At 35.5% G+C, this 22,700-nt stretch overlaps 2 protein-coding genes across 4 annotated transcripts in view; both read left to right on the top strand.

Annotated features, from left to right (window-relative positions):
• LOC148870952 (phosphatidylinositol 4-phosphate 5-kinase 9-like) overlaps positions 1-7,297 on the top strand; it is a 29,509-nt gene extending 22,212 nt beyond the window's left edge. The window contains exons 7-9 of one of the 3 annotated variants that reach the window (XM_088967951.1): positions 1,619-1,776; positions 6,357-6,522; positions 6,655-7,297. In XM_088967951.1, the coding sequence (XP_088824077.1) occupies positions 1,619-1,776; positions 6,357-6,522; positions 6,655-6,922 (592 nt within the window). In that variant the 3' untranslated portion in view covers positions 6,923-7,297. The remainder of the gene's footprint in view (positions 1-1,618; positions 1,777-6,356; positions 6,523-6,654) is intronic. The other 2 variants (XM_088967948.1, XM_088967950.1) reach the window with 2 other exon arrangements.
• A 9,008-nt stretch (positions 7,298-16,305) lies between these two features.
• On the top strand, positions 16,306-17,470 carry LOC148870951 (uncharacterized). Its single transcript, XM_088973861.1, has 3 exons — positions 16,306-16,619; positions 16,696-17,064; positions 17,163-17,470. Exons 2-3 carry the CDS (start codon positions 16,747-16,749, stop codon positions 17,235-17,237), a joined length of 393 nt encoding a protein of 130 aa, XP_088829987.1. The 5' UTR covers positions 16,306-16,619; positions 16,696-16,746; the 3' UTR covers positions 17,238-17,470.
• Positions 17,471-22,700: the final 5,230 nt, after the last annotated feature.

Raw genomic sequence — 22,700 nt, 5'->3', positions numbered from 1 at the left:
TGGTCTGTTGATTAGGCCATATTTTGTATTAGCTCCCATTTTTGTTTTCTATGCAATTTGGAGGGAGAGACCATTTATCACTACTTAATTTCTTGTTTTCTTGTGACTAAGATTTGGGAATACTTTTCTTCTTTTTTGGTCTTAGTGGCATAACAGGGTGATATTCAAGTACTTTTGATTGCAACATTTTTTCTCCTCCTACAGAAATAGAAAAGATCATACTAAGGTGGACGAATAGCTGTTATATGCACTGAGAGAAAGGAATGCTCATTTTTTCCAAGAGAAGAACCAGCTGGGAACTTTGATGAAAATTATACATTTGAAAGTAGCATATTTAATAATTACGTTAGAAAATTTCTCTGATTTTTTAATGAATGATATCATGATAGCATGGGATGAGACAACAAGAATCTCCAGTAGAAGACAGAACCACATGCTGATTTTTTCTCCTGTTCAGAGAGTTTCAAATTAAATTTTGATGGCTGTTCCATGGGGAGTGTGGGAAAATCAGGTATTTTAGAAGCTTTTAGAGATTTACTTTATGTCCATTCAGGATTGGTTGACTTTGGGAAAGTGGTTAAAGATGACATCTTTGCCTTATTTTAGATTGGAGTCTTTTGATAATAGATGAAATTGCTGAATTTAATGACTTATTGTTTTGTCTTTTAGTGGAATAAAATAATTAAATAATAAAGTATTCAAGGCTATAGTACTTTACCCAACTTCAGCTTCAGCGAATAAGGATCCCACAACCTCCTTAAAGCCTTATTTACTAAAAGACAAAGCAATGAGATTTTCAGTTCAGCCATTTCAGCTGTTATCAAATAGCCCTCCTAGACTCATTATTTTGTTAGAATTTCAAAGAGTAGATGTAGAAGGAGACTTTCTTGTGGCTGTTAGATGGATGACGATCAGGGAGGACACTGGTAGATGAGACATTTCATAAAATAAACTAGAGCTCCTTCAAGGGTGAATATCTCATTTAGTTGGGTCAGAAAATGTTAGTAAATGGCTTGGAGATAGTTTATCAAGATCTGGGATGGATAGAAGAGTTGCATTGGGGAACTTTTAAGGGTGTGATATGGGGGGACAATCTTCATTATAAACTCCTTTTTCTCTCCTTCTGGTTCCTTTTGTATTGCCACTAACTATTTTTTATTCACTTAATCATGATGATCAATAAAACTTTACATTATATAAAAAATTGCAGCATATCCCTTGTTGAAAAAATAAAGATGTTCTTGTATGATTCCGGAGATGGTCCTAGAAGGTTTCAATTATAGCTCTTCATATTTATTGTTCTTGTTAGTTCACATCATTGTCTCCATAACTCTGATATTGATTTAAGGAAACTTTTGATGGCTTCTATTAGTGGGAGAAATGTCCTAGCTATGCACAGTAGTATGTTGCCTATGATATGGGTATCTATATCACCTGCCACCCTCCACATGGCTTTTGGTAATTTAGGGATTTTAAGTGATCCATTGGTATTCTAGAAAACAAATTTTCCTTTCATATGCATTGGTTTCTGCCAATCATTCCTAGTCACTTTCTCTCTTCTATAAGAATCTCCCAGCTGTTGTTAGTTGTACTTTCTTAATAAATCTATACTTATGAGGCAGATTGAGATTGATAGTAGATTTCTAGAAACACAACACATAATGGATTACAGCCTTTTGTTGGGTGTTCATTACCGAGCTCCGCAACATCTTTGGTCTATCATGTCTTACCATCAAAGATTATCAACAGATGGATTGGAGATTGTTGCAGAAGAAGGTAAGTTTCCCATCCAACCAGTTGCATTTTCTTAAGTTGATGATGTAAAATAAACTACTTGTGGCTGCCATAAACCATATGAAATCTGAAAGTCAAGTGATAGTATGATTTTGGAATGATAGATATTATTCAATGTTTAGAAGCACCTATGTTGAGGAAATCTTGTAAAGAAAAAGAAAAAGGAAAGAACAGTAATAAGAAGTACAATGAAAGATATGCTTCCCTTTGAAATCTTACAGACATGATTTTCACCTTGAAGGTCCAGGTCTGAGCTCTTGCTCGTACACATTTTCAACATGTAACAGCAGAATTGGAAACCCAAAATGGCTTTATGTGTTTTCAATGTCATGATCTTTACGTGTAGAATTTTTCAGTACTTAGCCCTCTGCTACAGTGCAAAAGTTATTTACCTCACCTTCCATCTACCCATGGACTGAAATTTGTAGAGATTAATTGCAGTTCATGGTTTCCCAGTACATATGGCTAATCTAGAACATTTCTCAATGAAAGAATAGTCTGGATCTGTCAGACCAGCACTCTTTTCCCAACTAAAGAAAAGCCTTTATCTTTCCAAAATTGAAGGTATAATTTCTCATTCCCTACTTTTACATAAGCCCCTAATTTTATGATCCACTGCTTTAGCTAGGGTTGACTCCATGGTAACATGGTTAACAAGAAAAGGAATAAAAGAAAACGGTTACCTGATTCACTGGGTTCCTGGCTGATTTTGTATTTGTGTGCTGTTTATCTGTGCAGCCTTCCAAAGTAGTCCAGTTCACCAGGAGTAGGATTTTTATATTTACTTTTTTGCTTTTTATCTTCTACTTGAAGGGTTGTTTTACATTGAATAAGATGAAGGAACTAACCTCGGACATTTTAAAAAGTTATTTTAAGTTGTAAAACATTTATACCTTTTATGTCGTATATTCAAATCTGTCACTGAACAATTATCTAAATTCCATGTGTGAACACACTGGTGGAAAGAGAGGCTGTTTCTATTATATTGAAAATTTTCAGGTTTATAATATATGACAAGTATCTTTTATAGTTTTGCTCCGCCTTCTGGTAAGTCCTTTTAAGATAAAGTCTTTTCACTCCTTAAGCAAAGGAAAGAGAACCAGTTCAGCCATATGAACAGATGGCATGCACTCAATGTCAGACAGATAAGGGAAATTAGGGTAATTGGAAATGGAATTTGGTTAATTTGGACTGGGCTTAGAGTTGGGGCTATATTAGGTTTAATTGATGGGTTTTTAGGTAAGGTTCCAAACAGTCTGAGATTTTATTACATACGTAAGAAGAAATTTGAGAAACCAGGGTTAGAAGTTGTAGATGACCAAATGGCTAAACAGAACGGAGTGGCTCAGGTAAATCAACTTCATCTAGTTATTTTAAGGATTATATGAGAAGCCAACTTCTCTGCCCTTCGTCTCTTGACCTGGATAGATATTAAAGTGGAGAAGTTATTAATCATACTGGTTTCCCAGGCTTTCCTCAAATATTAGGGTTCAATCTCTCCAGATTATATAGGAAACATACCTAAATACAGGTAGCATCACAACCAGATTTGAACAGCCAAGAGAAACTTTGAGGAAATTCATTCATCATATGTAAATCAAAGAAAACAGATTTTTATATGATGGATCTAATACGAAAAAGACAAAAATAGCCTTTGTTCCCAAAATACAAGGAAATTCCCAAAAAAAAATAAAAAGAAATAGGCAAAACACAGTTGGATCTCAGACCATCATAATGTCCATGGCATATAAAAAGTGATGGGAATGGGACAGCATGTGACCTCCTCTCGTAACTCCTAAGAAGCTATTTGATGTTCCCATAACCCACAACATAAAAGGCCTAATACAAGTTGCCTAGGCTTTTAACTCCAAGGGGAAGGGGGCGACATTCATAAATAAATTTTATTGGCTTGTTTTTGTTATCATAATAGGACCTATCACACTATTTCCAGAACTGAATAGAAGAGGGAGAGCTGTCCGGTTTTGTTTCACACACATTATCATTCTTCTTCTTCTTCTTCTTCTTCTTCTTCTCAGTTTTGGGTCCATTTTGTTTCACACATTATCACTCTTCTTCTTCTTCTTCTTCTTCTTCTTCTTCTTCTTCTTCTTCTTCTTCTCAGTTTTCAGTCCGCCTTGGACCACTTATTCTTCTTCCTACCCTCTTCTTTTTCAGCCATTTTTTTCTTCCTTTTTGTTGCTTTTCCTCTCTTTTTTTTTTCTGTCTTTTCCCTACATATTTTGCATGACTTTTTTGGAATAAAACAGGGGATCCGCACCCTTCTTTTCTTCTTCATTTTCCTGCAATCTTTTCACCTTTTTTATCTTATTCATTTACCTGCACTTTTTTCCTCCTCAAAGGTGATTTGGAATAGGGGTTCCGCCCCCTTTTCTTCTTTATTTCTGTGAGTTTCTTCATCATTTTTTTCCTCTTCATTGTTGGTCTGAAATAGGGAATCTGCCCCCTTCTTTTCATTTTCTTCTTTTATGTGTTTCCCCAGTTTCTTAGTCTAAAACAGCAGTGGAGCCCCTTGTTCTTTTTCTTTTTTTTTTTTTTTTTTTTTTTCTAAAATAGGGTCTCTGCCTCCCTGTTTTCTCCTTAAATTCTTTTCTTGGTCACACAAGGGCTACTCCCTCTTCATTTCTTTTAAGTCCAAATTTCTATTTCTAATATTCTGTGTTGCATACTTAAGCATGACTGCAAGAATCATAAGCAGACATTATTTAGGTTAGTCCTAGATCAAATGGTTTTGGAAACCAATTTTATAGGAGGGCTACTAGTAGACTAGTGGCCTGTTCGTTTTCTCTGAAGCCTGACATCTGAAAGTGCAATAATTACATTAAGAGGTATATTGGTATTGGTGAACATTTCTTTCCTCTGAACTCTGAATGCAGAGAATGTTGTTCTGAACTCTGAATTCTGAATTCTTAAAGTTATCAAATATCCATTTTGATCCCATATATGACAGTTTTTGTTTGTCTTTTTGGGGGTATCATTAGAAAACAAAAAAATTGTATGATTGCACTTTAAGAGATAAGAGATAAGAGGAAATGAAGAACCATTTTTCTCTTAAAATTAAAAGATTCCTATTAAGAGATAAGAGTTAGAGGAAACGAACAGGCCCTAGGAGGGAGCTGCAATTCAGATTTCTGAGGGGGATTGCAGTCCAAAAATCCCTAAATTAATTTAGGTGGTTCTGCTTTATTTCTTCATTTTAGGACTGATTGGGCACGTCCTTTTAAACGGTCACATCCTCAGTGAAAAGAGATCTCTGTCTATAATGGTTAAAAAACACAAGTGCTTTTTCTTTTAAAGCGTACACATTTTGACTAATAATCAGGGCTATGCCTTCTCCAAAATAATGGAATATACCCAAATCAATCCTCTCCCATATTTTGGTAATACCAAATTAACCCTTTCCTTTTTATATGCTTCAGTACTTTTAATATTTTTTTCAGAAAGAATTAAAAGTTCCGTATCTTTAGCTTAAAAAGCATAGGAATTTGGAGTTACTGCATTTTCATTCTATTGTCTTAAAGAGTTCTTTGAATCATATTTTGTTATGATTCCTTGTCATTGGCTTAACTTGAGTCTGATCAATAAGAATTCAATTTTCAGAAAGTTCTATAGTTAGTCTGGTTTGTCTCCAACCAGAGTCTAAGTGCTTTGTAGCATTTTTAAGAGTTAAAACATCAATTTGGAGCTTTTTCAGACTGATAATCCAGCCATGTTAGCATAGAGAGATGAATCAGTTATATTAACATATAAATCAATGAACAAAAGTTCTTTGAAGCCGATACAATTTAGTTGTTTTGTATGATTTAGAAACACTTAATAATTGCTTGAGTTCTCAAAGGTAAGAAGAGTAGTTGAGTCCATTGGACCTACTGGGATGATGTTTAACAAGAAAAATATGATTTAAATATGAATCCATTGGACTTACCTAAAAGATATATCTCAACAAGGCCTTATCAAAATATAAACTAGTTGCACAAAGATTATAGAACAATGAAAAACAAAAAATAGGGAATCTGTAAAAAGCATCTGACAAACAAGACCTTATCATTTTGAACACTATTTACACCTCCTGTGGTTTGCAGTGAGCAATCAAATAGCTTTTCTATTTTAGTTAGTACCCAGCGGAAAAAAGCAAATACATAGTATGTAAAATGGCATTTTTTTTATTTCTTCTCAAATATTACTTACATATTCCCTCTTTTATTTTTCCATAGTTGCAATCCTTAGAGAAAAGGAAGAGAAACTAGGAAGTCTAGGATACAGAAAAAAGAAATGGGGGGTCATGAATATGGAAACAACTCAAGTATACACGAAAACTATGCTCTCTGCTTTGGATATCCGTGATTTCATCATGTGCACATGGAGAAAAATAAGTGAAGGAAACCAGTGGATCGCTTCTTTTCTTAATGCCTTCCCTTGAGTGGAATTATTCTCATATCATCCATCATTTAAGACTTGTAAATAGTTGAATCAATCCAATTGTCCCAACATATGTTTGCATGCATATCTAGTATCAGTGATGTTGGTGATAATATCAATGCCAGATGTCCAAGGGGATGAAATGTTCAATTACCCTCAAAGCCTTGTTCTGATACCGCGTGGAAACAATGATGACAGTGTCATTGTGGGCCCTCATGTCAGGGGCAGCCGGTTAAGAGCATCAGCTGCTGGAGATGAGGAAGTGGATCTCCTACTTCCTGGTACAGCAAGGTATATATAGAACTGTTGAGGCTTCAGCTTATTTCTTCCCAGTAGGGCCTAAACTCCATGTCCATTCCATCTGGAATGATCCTTTTCCTTTTATATATTGGAATTGATTCTTCATTATCTCTGTTTGATCAGGCTCCAGATTCAGCTTGGAGTGAATATGCCTGCTAGAGCTGAGCATATTCCCGGAGAAGGGAAACAGCAGTTGTTTCAAGAAGTGTATGATGTTGTTCTGTATGTAGGCATCATTGACATTTTGCAGGGGTACAACATGAGAAAGAAGATTGAACACGCATACAAATCTATCCACTTTGATTCCATATCCATATCAGCTGTTGACCCAACATTCTACTCCCAGCGCTTCTTGGAATTCATTCGGAAGGTGTTCCCTTCAAATGCATAACTAGGAAAGTTTACCAGATTGTTCATCTTCCCAAAATGATCTTGGAGATGTTAGTTGCGAAGATGAGTTATTTCTTGCTGCCTGTATTTAGTAGTAGAGAAGTTTAAGTCTGTGTTTCTATGTGCTTGCATGCGCATATGTGCAAGTATCAATATCATATATATATTTTATATTCTTCATTTCTGAATAGTGAATACTAGTTTAGTTGGTGACTTGGTGCCCATAAAGTTCCCCAGCTGCAGCCACATCACTCAATTTTCATTTGACGTGTTTGACCCAGTCACTGGGTCGTGGGTTGTACATTCAATGTATGCAATCTTTCGAAGGCTATAATTTTGCACTTCGATGTTTGATTGGATTTTTTTTTTATTTTGGGTAATTTTTTGAGACTTATGCGTCCCAAGGCACCTTGCCCTGCTATTCTCACAAAAAAAAACCCATTTTTGTCATCAAATTGCAATTTTTAATATTTTTATGAATAAAAAAAATTAAAAACTGAGTTAAAATATAAATTAAATATAAAAATACATATTTATACATTATATATTGATAAATATATATTTATATACATATGTATATAATGACATGGCCTCAACTATTCAACCCGGCCCTCCGGGTCGGTTTTTAAAACATTGGTTTCAACCAAATGGCCCCATGCCATGTCAAAAGAATGCCCTCTTTCTGGGCATTCTTTACATATTTCACATGTTTTTAATTCTAGTCCAATTATATTTTACGTAGAAAATTAGACTGAAATGATTTAGTTGGGTGCAGAGAAGACAATGTACAGCATCAATAAAAAGTGTTATGTTACTAGTTGAAATATCCATATATAAAAGACAGGCATATCAAAGAAGGCTGGATTGAAGTAAAAAAATAAAATAAAATAAAAAAGATTCAAGTGAGAAGTGTAGTTTCTGTGTGACTGTAATGGTTAATTCCTGCTGAAGGAACAAAGTAAATAGGGCTTAGGTCTTACCATAGGATCGAATCCGATAAAAGGTAGATTCAAATTAGATTCCATTTACATTTGAATTCGAATCAAATCTTATCCATTGGGTTTGTATTGGATTCAAATTGAATTTAATAGCATGAATAAAATGAACTGAAAGATGACTTTGACATTGTATATCATAAACAATTCAGAAAAAAAAAATTGCTATATATCATAATAAAGTATACTAAAAATAAGGAAGAATCTATTATGGCAGAAAGAATTTTGACTAGTCAAAACCCCAGCGAAATTCGATGAATATCCACCTCCTTGGTTATCAATGATGTCGGTTGATTGGTTATGGTCGAAGCCTAAAAATAAATGTTATTAAGTTTGAAGTAATGGCTTCAGAACAAACACAACACTTTCAAGTGTATATAAGCATACTAAACAAATCAAATTGAGGTCAATTTTGAATTCAAATTCTCATCTTATAACCATGCTGCATAGAGAAGAAGGCAATCATCTAAGGTGATTTTTTCTTTTTGGAAATTTCTCGATTAGTATTCTGTACTTTGGGCCTAGTATCACTTTGGTTCCTGAACTTTAAAATGCGACAATTTAGTATCCGAATTTTTAAAATGTGTCAACATAATACCTACAGTTAACTAGTTGTTAATCAACTGTTAAATGGCATTTGAAAAAGACACAAATGTCCTTTAAGTGTCATCTAATTTTTTTATCAACCATACAAATGTTGATAAAAAATTAACAGTCCCAAACCCTTGCCTCTTCTATTCAATAAGGTTGGGGTCACGTCTTAGTGGCCATTTTAGTGACTCCTACTTTCTTGAATAGAAGATACAAGAATTTGGGATTGTTAAATTTTTGTCAATGTTTGGATGGTTGGTCAAGAAAATTAGATGACACTTGAAAGACATTTATATCTTTTTCAAATGCTACTTAATGGCTGATTAGCAGCTGGTTAACGGTAGGTATTGGATTGACATGTTTTAAAAATTTAAATACTGAATTGTTGCATTTTAAAGTTCGGGGACAAACTTGGGCAGGTCCAACCCAAGTGTCTGCATGGGTTGGGCCTAAGGTTTCACGCTACATGCTGAGCCTGGGCCTGAAAATTCAGGCCTGACCTGAACTTGGGTTGAGCTTGGTTTGAGGCCTTGTGTAGCCCAAGCCAGCCCCAACCTAATCCAAGCCTGCACAGAAAGTTGTTTATGTATAAAGTATGTGCATATACATTAATAAGAAATTGCTATTTTCAATCAATTCTACTCTTAAATTGGGCCATAAAGTGATAAAGTCCAATAAAAAATTACTATGTAAAACTATATAAATATATACAAGAATTCTTCAAATCCGCCCAACCTGACTAACCTAATTTGAGCTCGAGCCCAACCTAAGTTGTATTGGATTAAGCTCAGATTGGGCCTGTGTTAATAAACTTGGGTTGGGCCAGGCCCAAGCCCAAGATTTGCAGCTCTAGGGTTGGGCCTGGGTTGACTTTAGACCCAATCCAACCCACCTGAGTTGCACCCCTAACCACAATCCCCCAACCCTGGTGGCAGTGGTATTTGATCCCATCCACTATAAGATAACCTATCAATTCAGCCATCAAGGAATGCAACTCGAATTGATCCAAGTTAGTATTTTATACCATTCGGGCTTGGGCCTTTGGACCAGGGACATCTAAATTTTGACAAAATCCAAACCCTAGCCACCATTTGGGATCCAATCCTTGGACCAGGGCCCTTCTATAATAATTTCATTGTAGTAGAGTTCAATCCTTGGATCACCAATGCCATTGCATCTTTTACAGCCCACACCTCCCCCATGCTGATAGTAGGGATGGTAATTTTTCACATTTCTCTAATCCTTATAAGGACCCATCACGAATGGGGCGGGTATGGAGATGATTTTCCCCCACAGGGATGGGAATGGAGAAATTTTCATCTCTGTTGATAGGGATGGAGAGAGCACTCCCCGCCCCATGGGATCCCCACTATATAGTGTGTGTGTATATATATGTGTATATATTAATATTTTTAAAAATATGATTGAATATGTTTAAATCTTTTTTAATAAGATTATAAATATTAATTATTTTATTTTTAAATTTTTAAATAAAATAATTGATATTATAAAAATTCAAAAAGAATAGGAATCCTGTAGGGATGAAGATGGAGATAACCTTATCCCGTTGACGGGAACGGAAACAAGGATTGGGATGGGAATTTTCATGGGGACGGGGTTAAGAATATCTTCCTGTTCCCGCCCAGCCCCACCCTGATGCCATTCCCAACTGATGGCATTAACTATTGATGCCAAAATAGGCCACACCCCACAGCTTTCCTTTGATTCCTTTTTTCTTATTCTCATATTTGTCACGTAAATCCAAATAGTACTTGTCGGCTAATGAATGGTCTATTATTCTTTCTTGTACAGCTTTTTGTCTCTATTTGTTTTTGTCTTTCCGTATACCTTTGGACCCCTTCTTCCATATACATACAGCACCCTTGTCATCTTTAATTGATTTACAGTTGTGTATGGTTTTTCCTTCAATTTCGTGTTTTTTACTTATTTTCTATCAAACCATATATAAGGTTCCGTTTGGAAAGAGTGCAAATGTATGATACATCCAAGTGCTATATATTGTAACCATTACAATTAGAAATGGTTTGGCAAGAAAGTAAATTTGTCAATGCAAAATTAAGCCAACTTTGCATTTGCCTGGCACTTTGGATCCTCTCCCTATGAATAAGTAAAAAATGCACTCTACATATTGCAACCAACTAAAATGCACTCTACATATTTGTATTTGCACTCCTCCCAAACAGAGTGCAAATATTTACAAATTCACAGTTTTTGAAACTTTAAGTACCGCATGACACGTTCTGAAGCTCAGCTACTAACTTGACACTACCCCTAAAGTTCAGGTACTAAGTTGACACTAGAGATGTCAGTTGGACTGGATTTGGTCCAACCCGATCTAGTCCAATGTAAGTCCACTTACAAATGGACTGGACCCAATCTAGTCCAAATCCAATCCAATCCACTAAAATGTAAATGGATTGGATTGGATCCAATCCAAACCGAATTAAAAATCAAAAATTATATAAAAGCACTTTGGGCATTAAAAAAGCATTTTGTAAAAGTACTTTGATAAAAGTACTTTCATAGACTTTTATAAAAGTACTTTTTTAAATACTTTTGTAAAATTAATTTTGCAAAAGTACTTTTGTAAAAGTGCTTTTATAAAAAACTTCCATAAAAATACTTTCGTAAAAGTGCCTTTGTAAAAATGCTTTTGTAAAATTACTTTCATAGAAGTGTTTTTATAAAAGTGCTTTCATAAAAGTATTTTTGTAAAACTTCTTTCATAAAAGTACTTCTATAAGAGTGCTTTCGTAAAACTACTTTTATAAAAATACTTCCGTAAAAGTTTTTTGTAAAAGTTGTTTCATAAAAGTGCTTGTGTAAAAGTACTTTTGCAAAAGTGCTTTTGTAAAAGTACTTTTGTAAAAGTTCTTTTACTAAAGTTATTTTATAAAACTTCTATAAAAGTGCTTTCATAAAAGTACTTTGTAAAATTGCTTTCGTAAAAGTATTTTTATAAAAGTGCTTTCGTAAAAATACTTTTCCTACAGTTACTTTTATAAAAGTGCTTTTGTAAAAAGTGTTTTCATAAAAGTGCTTTTGTAAAAGTGCTTTCGTAAAAGTACTTTCATAAAAGTGATGTTATGCTTGCTTCAGTTTTGATTGATTTCAATTTGAACAAGGGTTTGGCCTCATTTCAATTCATGTTTGAACCAAACAAACTATGCAAATTGACCATTTTGATTATGATTCTAAGAAATTGTAATTTCAATTACAAGCATAAACCAAAATTGGACATATACAATGACAAAGAGTATAGCTATAAAAGTACTTAGACATTAGACATATTCATGGGCTGGGCTAGGCTTTGTATATGTATTAACAAAATACACTCAGGCCCGAGCCCAAGCCCGACCAGAAATTTGAAAACATATTTTTTTTTCTTTTTATTCGATAGAAAAATGTTTTATTTATAATAAAAACATTCAAAACTCAAAAATAATCAAAATCTCACTATTACTTGGAAAAAACAAAAGAAGAACAAAGAAAAAATATTGTATATATATTTTTATTGTTTTAATATATTGTATTAAGTCAAGCTCAGTCTCGGGCTAGGCTTTTTTGAGAAAGCCCGAGCCCGGGCCAAAAAAATCAGGCCTGGCGCTTTATGACCAAACCCAACTAAATAGTGGGTTGGGTCGGGCCAGCCCGTTAGGAATATCTCTCATGAATAAACATTTTTTCTCCTCCTACAGAACGTTCCTGTAGAACGTTCCTACACCAACCCTACAACACATTGCAGCCGCACATTAGGAATATCTCTCATGCTTACATATTGTCATCCATGGGAGATGTCTCCAATTGTTGTGGAGTGACCTCATAGCATGTTTTAGTTTTGCATTGGGAACATCATCTTCCCATGAATAAACATTTTCAAGTATGGTGATGCTCTAGATGCATGGCTAAACATGCTATGAAGTCGATGTGAAGTGTGCTTTGTGAGGAATAGATCCGAACTCAATGTTGTGAGGAATAAATTTGGATTCAACATGAGGCTAATTCAAATCCCCCACCTAGGGCTGGCCATGAGCCAAGTTGCCCACAAGTTGTTCGAGTTCAACTTGACTTGGTTTAAATCGAGATTTGAGTCGAACTCGAGCCTAATATATAGGCTCATTTGCTAATTGAGCTGAGCTCAAGGTTAATAAAGCTCAGATCATGAGGCTTGCGAGCCTAATCGAGTATGTGTACATAGGGTGTCACATTGTCTACTAAGGGAGACCTCAACTCGGCACCCTGACAACTGAGGGAGACCTCTTAGCACCTCGACAACTAAGGGAGACCTTAGCTTGGCACCTCGGCTGTTAGGGAAACCTTAGTTCGACACTTCAGCAGTTGAGGGAGACCTCGGCTTAGAACCTCAGCTGCTAGGGAGACCTCAACTCAACACTTCAGCAGTTGAGGGAGACTTGCAATCTAAGGTAGTCGAGCTCGAACTTCTAAGCTTTTGACTCAAGTTAAGCTCGAGCTCAAGTCTCTAATTCGAATTGAGCTCAAGCCTGATAGTTTATGAGTGAGCCGAGCTCGAATAGCTAGATATTCAACTCTACTCGACTCGAATCCACCCCTACCCCCACCCCATGGTAGAGGTGTAAATGGGGTCCTGCTATGCCAACCTAGCACAACTCGCATGATGCTTGCACAAAGTGTGGGTTGTGTCGTATCAGCCTGTGGGCCATCTCGGGCCATGCCTTCCCTAGGAATTTGGGGGTCGACTCGGCACGATCTACAGCCCGAGCTTGCATGGGCCCATGCCATGCCGTGGGCCAAGCTTTGGACTAGGTCGAGTTGTGAATTGGGCCAAGCTATGAGAGGTCTATTTAAAAAAAAATTAAAGTTAAAATTTTTGTTTTATATGAATTTTGATATATACAATTGTTATATATACAATAGTTAAAAAAATAGTATAATAAAATTGAAAACAAAATTTTATACATATTAATATATTATATACTATATATAATTATATATAATATATAAAAATATATAATTATATATTTTGTTCTTGCCGCTCAGTCGTATCATATTGTGCCGGTCCATGTACGTAAACCCTAAACTTGACACGACCCATTCCATCGTATCGGGCACGACACGGCCCGTATAATGTCGTGCTAGGCCGCGGGGGCACGGTCCGATTTACGGTTCCACCCTGGACCCATGGACCTGGTTAATGACCCTATAGTTTTTGAATGGTTGGTTACTTGGCAATTCCTCTTTTGAGGTGGTGTGGAATCAATCACGTGCATCCGCAGGCCTTGTATGCTAAGGTCAATAGACGTCACGTGCAACCTGCTCTGTCTCCGCCCCTTGAGCCCCTGTCATCAAAATAAACTAACGTGGAGACCATATCTGTTGCAATCCGTGCACAGAAGATTCTAGAGTACATAGCAACATTCAAGAAAATGACAGTTTTGTCAGATTATCACTATTGACTTTTATTTTTATTTTACGGATGAAGTGTTCCTATACTAAAATAACAGTCATCCAATGTTTGAATTGTACTTGATTCAATTTTGCATCTATTTGTTTATAACCTAATTTGCACTCCTACCTCATTTAAAATTCGTGTATATTACCTCATTTGAAAGTGAGGACAATGTTGTCTTTTCTTTTGGTGACAAAATACTGTCAGTGCAATATAAGTACTTATTCTCTCCCTTCAAAAAAAAAAAAAAAAGAAACATATTCTTCAAAATTTTGATTTTCAATAATGTATATATATATAGTTTAAAACTTATATTATCATTATTGGTTAAATTGAATAATTTAATATATAGATTATTATAATATATTAATATATGGTTACAAATTTATCATTATATATTTTGTAAATAACCATTTATATTACTTTGTATATGCATTCAATTTTAAATGAAAACAAATCATCAAATCACTTAAGTAACTCAATTGTCAAGTGATACCATGGCCTTTATAACTATGAATGCTTAGGTTCAAATTTTCAAATTGTCAAAATTATTCTAGAATTTATTTCAAGACAAATTCAGTTCCAAAGTAAATTCCGCTAAGGCCAAACAAGGTTGGTTCACTGGGTTGGTTTGGGAAAATGTAAACCTCTAAATCCTAGAACTGGACTGAATAGGAATCAGTTCTAACAATTTAGAATCAAACCCTACCCTATAACAAATTGGCTAGAGAATCAATTCAAGATCGATTCCATTCGATTTTATAAATCTTTGATATATTATTTGTATTTTCAATTTTCCAAATGGAGACTAACTGCATAAGGACCCACTTGGTCATGCGGTTGGCTCCTAGCATTAATTGATAAAAGGGTCGACATTAATCATTTGGCTTCAACTTGAAATCACATATTAGGGCAGCTGTTTGTCCAGCTATATATGTTCTGAGCACACAGATGCAGCTACTTAAGGGAATCCCATTACTATCACTACTATATGTACATTTTACACAAAAAATTTCATTGCACCATGATAAGGGGCTGTTGCATTCAGGCTCCGACTCTGTTGGACAAAAGGCACATTTGAACAAGGCCCTTGATAAACTATCATTACAGCATGTTATATTTAGTATAATTATTAGATATATTAATCCCAATAGCCGACCCCATAAAGTCGGGATAAGGCATATAGAGCATGATGATGATTAGATAAATTAATCTCATCCATAATAAGAGAATATTATTTGGTTTAATGGTAAAATCTCATGTTGTCAAATATAAGCATATAGGTTTGAGATTTGAGTCTAAGGAGTAAATTTGAGAGTAGGGCTTTTGGAACTAGAGCCTATTCTATCAAGATCTAAGGTCGGTTGCAAGGTATCTGTGGGACCTCTTCTTTCTTTATTCTCCCCTCCCAAATGTAACTTGTTTTTTTAAAACTTAATTTTTAATAATAATAATAATACAGTTCAAAAATTATAATAACTTCATTGATTGAATTGAGTAATTTAATCTGTAAAAAAATGATCATATCACTTAAATAACTCGAGAATCAAGTGAAACCATGGTCTTTGTAACCATGAGTATTTGAGTTTAAATCTTTACATCCTCAAAGTATTTTGGGATTTTTTTCAAGGCAAGTTCAGTTTCAAGGGCAACCAAGGCTGGTTCTCCAAGTCGGTTCAGGTAAAATAAACACCTAGACCTTAAAGCCAGCCTAGATAGAGGTCAGTTCCAACTTCCAAGAATTTGGAACTAGAATATCTACCTAGTAACAGATAGGGTAGGGTTGATTCAAGATCAGTTCCAGGTAGACCCTACCCATTTGCTCACCCCAAACCCCATATAGGTGGGATTAACATTAGATAATGACCTTTCCAAATTAATCCCATCCATAATTCAATTAAAAAAAAGATTGGCATTTATCCAGCTAAGAGGCCATTTGGTAATGGCTGAATTGCTAAACTTAAAAACTTATTGCTGTATTTTTAGTTAATAGCGAAATTAAATAATTATAAATTTTGTAAGAGTATAATGATATACCCAACTTTACTTCAGTGATTAAGGCTCAGTTTGGAAAGAGTACTAATTAACGCAAATATATACGAAATACAAATTTTGCACTCTACATTTATTTGTATTTGTACTCCTTCCAAAGTGAGACTAAAGAATAAATTTTTCGGTTCAGCCACTTGACTGGAATTGACAGAAGCTTCTTGATGGGTAGTAGAAAACGCCAGATATTTCTCGTTTTTTCCTGCAAGAGCTAGGGTTTCAATACCACGTCACATAAAATTATGGGTATGGTGAGTATGGCCTTAATAATAAGAAGGGCTCGAGCATTTGCCATTGGCTCGACAATGCCAACGTGCAGAGAGGCGTAAGAGGTTTGCCCTCGAGATCCTCGTGGGCATCTCTCTCACGTACAAACGTGATGGGGCCATCACTCAAGCTTCCTCTGCACTTTATACGGCTCGCCCCTTCAAGCTTTTAAAGCTTCCAAGGAATCTATATCTGATAATGCCATTGTAATAATCTGTTCCATTTACAGCCATGTTCTGAAAAACAAGGTCAAACGACTCAAACCACAGAGCTTTCTTTCTTTTCTTTCAGACAATACCTTCTCTACTCTAAAGCTTTGATCTTTGATACTAAGCCAATATTTCCAGGTATGTAGTTCCTCTCTCTCTCTCCTCTTTTCTGTGTGTGCTGAATAAACTTGGACTACTTCAATTAATGGAACAGGGAAGAAAAGGACTGAAGGTGAAGAAGTAGAGGGGGGCAAGAGAGGTGGAGATGGAGCATCAAGAGTCTGATCATGAAGAAAATTACGGTGGAGAAGCCGCTTCAAGCAGTGATGCATCATGTGGAAGCACCATGCAAGACCAGAATGAATACGACATGGATTGTGAGATAGAGATAGATGACGAATCACAGCCTTTCGCTCCTTCTGTCAAGATTAGAAGGATAGACAATACCCTTCTCATCAGCACCATCGTTCTCAAAGACGTGGCTTTGTCCTCATCTCTCTTCTCCATTCTCGAAGAAGAGAAGCTCGATATCGTGTTTGAGAATCAGTACAGAACCGAACACACAGTTGCTCATACTGTTCAGGTGATTCTTCCTTCTGAATATATTCATATATATGATCAACTCGATCGATAGATTTGTTTTCTATTTTAATAATATGTGATGAATTTTTGAATTCTCAGGTGAAAGTTCAACCAGATTACGACATTAATGAATTAGAGATGAAGCTTTGCAGGTGGGCAGGGAAGCCCGTGTAACCTGCCTAGCCTGCAACGCCATTCTAGCTATCTTCTCTGCAAATGGAAGCTGATGGCCATGGATGTTTTCTCCTTAGTTTATTAAGGTGAAATCGGATGTTTAGATGGATTTATTAACTAATTTGTCACTTTTTTACTTTTTTTTTTGGGTAATTTGCGGTAGACATCTTTCGGATGTAAAGAGTGATCAAAAGTGTTTTTCTTATTAAGAAATCAGGAAACAAATTAAGCCACGCACGTCCAGTTTACTGATCACCCTTGCTTATTGCATAAATAAAATTCCAGATATAAGTACATGCAGTTAACTATATCACCGGGACTACGGTGGGATGTTAAAAGAAAAATGGAGAAGTCCCAACTGGGACACCTCTATAATGGTGCAATGACACCTCTATAAGGCCCGTGCACTTGTGGTGAGTAGAGAAGACCATCCTACACTTGCGATGAGCATGAAGCGCCATCCGAGACCCGCGATGACCATAAAACACCTCCCCGGACATGTAATAAGCAATCAGCGTTACCCGAGACTTGTGATGAATATAAAATGATATCACAAGTCCGAGATGAGCCCAATATGCACTATCAACACCTTGTGATGATGAGCATGAAATGGCAACTCCCGTTATAATGAATGGAGGATAGACCCTGAGGCTGGCAACACCCGCCTACGGGAAATTGGCATTCCTTCTATTCATAGCCAGTTGTGACAAGACGCCTCAAAGGTAGAACACCCAAGCACACCAATTAGATCTAGGTCTTGCCCTTAACACCTGTCCACACCATAGGGAAACCTGTAAAGGGACATAACTTACATGTGCCACGTGAGAATCCTTAGAAGAAGGGAAACTTTATCCTTAAAGGATCTCACTGGACACGTGGCAAAATCCCAATGGTGATCCCTTAATAGCCGATATAAAGATAAATATCCAATTTCCTAATAATAAATGTCTCTTTTTAGATCCTTCTTCATATAGCTTTGGGGTCATTTCTATAAAAAGGGGAATAACTCTCCCCCAGACAATACCACATAACCCTAACCTTAGGGCTTCTCAAGGAGATCCCTCCCTTCTCTCATCTTTTCCCCTCTCTTCCCCATCGTCTCTTCGGACAGACTTGACCAACATGCAAGAGTCCATGGTGATTACACCAAAATATATAAAATCATGTGCAATGCCACAATTAATTCATGGGTGGTTAGACAATAACAAATTATCAATACCAACTAGCTCATGAGTTGGTGATAAGGTCTCTACTCTCTGCTAGTATCCTATGCCTATGCATGGAATGAGAGGCATCATATTGGAGGTGTTGGGTACAGTGGTGTTGCGTTTATATTCTGGGTCAATCAATACAAATTTGTGAGAGGGATTTTTTTTCTTGAAATCAATGTTCCAAATTCAGTACATATCGTATTGAGGGATTCCCAATACGCCCATACAAGGGGTGTTTCAAGGTTTAACCCAATTCAGGGGGTAGACAGGCCTTAAACTGACCCCTCTACACCAGGTTTAAAAAACTAAAAAAGGAAAAATGAGCTTCAATTGGTGTATCAATTGTATCGATATTTTGAACCTTGCTTCAAATATTTTGAAAGTGTTTTGAATTAATCAATACAAATTGTTATTTTTCTCTAAACATGCGATTGGTAACACATATTTCTCACAAATTTGTATTTATCAACCCAAAAGGCAACACAATGCCACTGTACCAAACACCCCCTCCCTATAAACCCTAAATAGGCTTCCCACACATCATTATTTGTCAACATTATCTTTTTGGCCGGATCCATATTGAAACGATCGAGCTTAATACATGCATCTTTGAATACACTCATAATTTTTTTGAAGTTACTCCTGAGCTGTTTGGCGATCTATATCTGCATCTTATCTTCTTGTCAAACTCTCTCTTAATATCTTTCCAACTGATAGGACAAAAGTCTAAGAATCTGCAGTGTTGGGTCCAGCTTTCAGGCTGGACCCATTCAAATTTTGACAAATTTTCGATCAAAGCCTGCCCAAGTTGCATCCCTATAAATAACTGCAAATTCTAATACAATTTTCCTTTAGACTCAGTTTGGAAGGAGTATAAATACAAATACATATGTACAATACAAAATAAGGTTTAGAAATATAAAATGCATGTTTTCACATTGTATATATATTTGTATTTGTACTCTTTCCAAACTGAGCCTTAGTTTGGGAAGAATACAAGTACAAATATGTACAGTGCAAATACAAAGCAGATTTAGAAATACAATATATATAGTTTGTACTGTACATATTTGTATTTACATTCTTCCCAAATGGAGCCTTAGGTTTTTCTTTGTTTTTATTTATTTATTTTTTTAGAGGAATTGTTTTTATTTATTTGGGAGGAGTAAAACAAACCCACTTTATATAGAAAGGACAAAGGTGGAAGGTGATGCAAATTTTCATATATTTTTGGAACGTAAAATTGCACTGCTAATAAGTAGTGTAAATTTTGTACAACAAATAAGATAAAAGTGCAAATTAATTTGTATCAGGTAAGGGTGTAAATCAAATTTATGAATAGAATGCTTCTATTTGGGAAGGCAAATATATGGTCAAGCCAAGGGTTTCCAATCGATCGAATGAACGATTTGGATTGGGAAAGCATTCTTCCATGTAATTGTGTAGCAAGCTTCCCTACTTGATTCCAAGTTCACATTGCTACAACCATATGGTCATAGTATTCCCATGCGACCCTTCAATAAATAAATAAGATAAAAGTGCAAATTAATTTGTATCAGGTAAGGGTGTAAATCAAATTTATGAATAGAATGCTTCTATTTGGGAAGGCAAATATATGGTCAAGCCAAGGGTTTCCAATCGATCGAATGAACGATTTGGATTTGGAAAGCATTCTTCCATGTAATTGTGTAGCAAGCTTCCCTACTTGATTCCAAGTTCACATTGCTACAACCATATGGTCATAGTATTCCCATGCGACCCTTCAATAAATAAATAAATAAATAAATAAACAACAAAAACAACAACAATCAAGCACATGCCAGCATTTGCAATTAACTAAAGATTTCATAGCAACTGTTTTTTTTTTTTTATTTCAAATGCTGGTATAAATCAGAATTCCACGCATGTAAACCCTTAAGGCCCCGTTTGGTTTGCGGGAATAGGGATCTGGAATTGGCATCGGAACAATTGTTTAGTTGGACGGAATCAGAGTTCTATTCTTATTTTTTCTGGAATAGTATTTTCCCATTTGAGGGAATGGCCATTCCTTACCCCCTTGTGAATGAAATCTCATTTCTGTTTATTCCAATTCTCATTTCCATTTCTGTCTGAACCAAACAGATTATAAGAATAAACCATTTTGATTCTAATTTTGAAGGATTCTTATTCCAATTCTGACTACAAACCAAACAGACCCTAAGTTCTTAAACCAAATTATACCCTTTCATAACTGGAAAGGCTATGGATTGAACAATAATGGATTAGGATATGTTAAATCATGCATAGTTCAGTTATGAGATATGTAATTAGTAGTGTTTCTACAAACACTTGAGACCATGTCATGTTTTTAGTCTTGGTCTTGGTGGAAAGAGTTGATTGAATCCCACAAATTTGCTTTTGAAGAGGAAAAAAAAAAAAAAGTGATCTTCTAGAAGTCATTACTATAGAGAACACTTGAAGACCATGTAAGGTTTCCAGAAGCAATTATGGTGGAAAAAAGTTGAAAGCGTGTTGAAATTTCCTTTCTTGTCTGCTACTCCCTAGCCTTACCCATTGGTGGTTCTGCACCCGAAAAAACTTTGTATTCAGCTGGGTCAATTTCTTAGAGAGACATAAAAAGAATTCTAACTTTAATTTATTACTGGGTATATATATGGTAAAGATGCTTTTGTGGAGAGGAATTTCAATTTATTCTTTCCAACCATGCATTCATGTATGCCAAAATTCTTGAAAAGAATTTGGTGGTCAAGATTCGACCACCTCTGCTACAGGGCTGACACATTAGTCCATGAAAGAACTTCATGCAACATTACAAATACCGAAAGGCATGGTCATATGAATTAACGTATGCCGTGTGGAAAATATCTGACAGACAAGTACGTGTTTCGTTTAGTTTATGTTTTTTCGTGAACATTGTATTTTATTATCTTATAAAATCGATAAAGATAATAATTATAATTATTTATAATAATTAGGTGTCATTAGACGCTAGGCACTACATCAGCGTAACATTCAAAAAATCATTAACTGTTTCTGAAAGTTTTAAAAAATAACTTCTCCAAATGTAGGTATGCACAAAAACTGAAATCCACTTTTATAATTTTTGATACAAATGAAAAAGCAAGAGAAGGGAACTACTGAAGTGGACAGCATTTATTAAATAAGCACCCAGGAACCAAACACCCTGAAAGTTTTCCCCCAAGTTTTGCCTTTAAAACTGTTAGTTGTACTATCATAAATTTTAATGGGAAAAAGGTTTTCTAATCAGATAATTTATTTAGGCTCCGTTTGGTTTATAGGAATAGGGGTTTGGAATTGGAATTTGAATTGGAATTGGAATGGCTTGATTGAGAAGAATCGGAATCTCATTCTCATTCCTGCTGGAATGACACTCTCCTATTTGAGGGAATGGCCATTCCCTGCCCCTCTTTTGGGAATAAAATGTTATTCCTGCTGATTCCAATTCTCATTCTCATTCCTATCTGAACTAAATAGGTTATAGGAATAGACCATTCCGATTCCAATTTTGAAGAATTTTGATTTATGATTCCAACTATAAACCAAATGAACCCTTAATTTTTCTATTTTATCGAGAAATGTTGTGATCTTGTGAATTCTTATCAAACTCACTTGATAGAAAAATCCTTTGGCCTTGTTTTGAAGAGATAAAAATCCCTCCATTTCTTGGATGTAGCAGGTCATCACTCCAGCCAACTACGCTGACCCGCATGTATACCTACTTGTCTATTGTCCCACCTAAGCTTGGAGTACCAAGGAATACTCTCCAAAGTCTTTTGCCAACAATGAATGGTTAATCATCTTTGATTGTCAATAAAGAAGAAAATTTAAAGAAGGGAAACCAAATTAAAAAAAAAAAAAGAAGTGCAATTTTCTATCTAAAGTGTAATAATATTTTCATGTCCAAAAAATGAGAGTGGCAAAAATGCATATTCCAAGATTGAGCAGAAAAACTAGAAATGATGGTTTCAAAAATTAAGTCATTCGGAAAAAATTAAAAAAAAAAAAGTAAGAGTAGCTGTAAAAGAAAATGGTAGAAAAATAGACTAAGATGGTCAGATCACGTGCATAGAAAACCCTTGACAAAACATCTGGAAAAAGTGATCTGTTGCAAGTTAAAAGAACTAGAAGGACTAGGTATTGACAAAAAAGAAATGGGTCAAACTAGTAAAAATTAATTAAGTGCTCGTAATTTGGCAAAGGAACGGAATGGTGAAACAGAATTCATCTAACC

Source organism: Nelumbo lutea, chromosome 2 (assembly GCF_056320005.1).
Source record: "Nelumbo lutea isolate HS-2025 chromosome 2, American lotus-T2T, whole genome shotgun sequence".
NCBI lineage: Eukaryota > Viridiplantae > Streptophyta > Magnoliopsida > Proteales > Nelumbonaceae > Nelumbo > Nelumbo lutea.
The sequence above is the reverse complement of the archived record's forward strand: the minus strand, read 5'-3'. Positions and strand labels throughout refer to the sequence as shown.

Coding starts and splice junctions, on each gene's coding strand:
- LOC148870951 (XM_088973861.1), top strand. CDS start 16,747: ATGGAGCATCAAGAGTCTGATCATGAAGAAAATTACGGTGGAGAAGCC. Junction 17,065..17,162: donor CAGTTGCTCATACTGTTCAG/GTGATTCTTCCT, acceptor TTGAATTCTCAG/GTGAAAGTTCAACCAGATTA.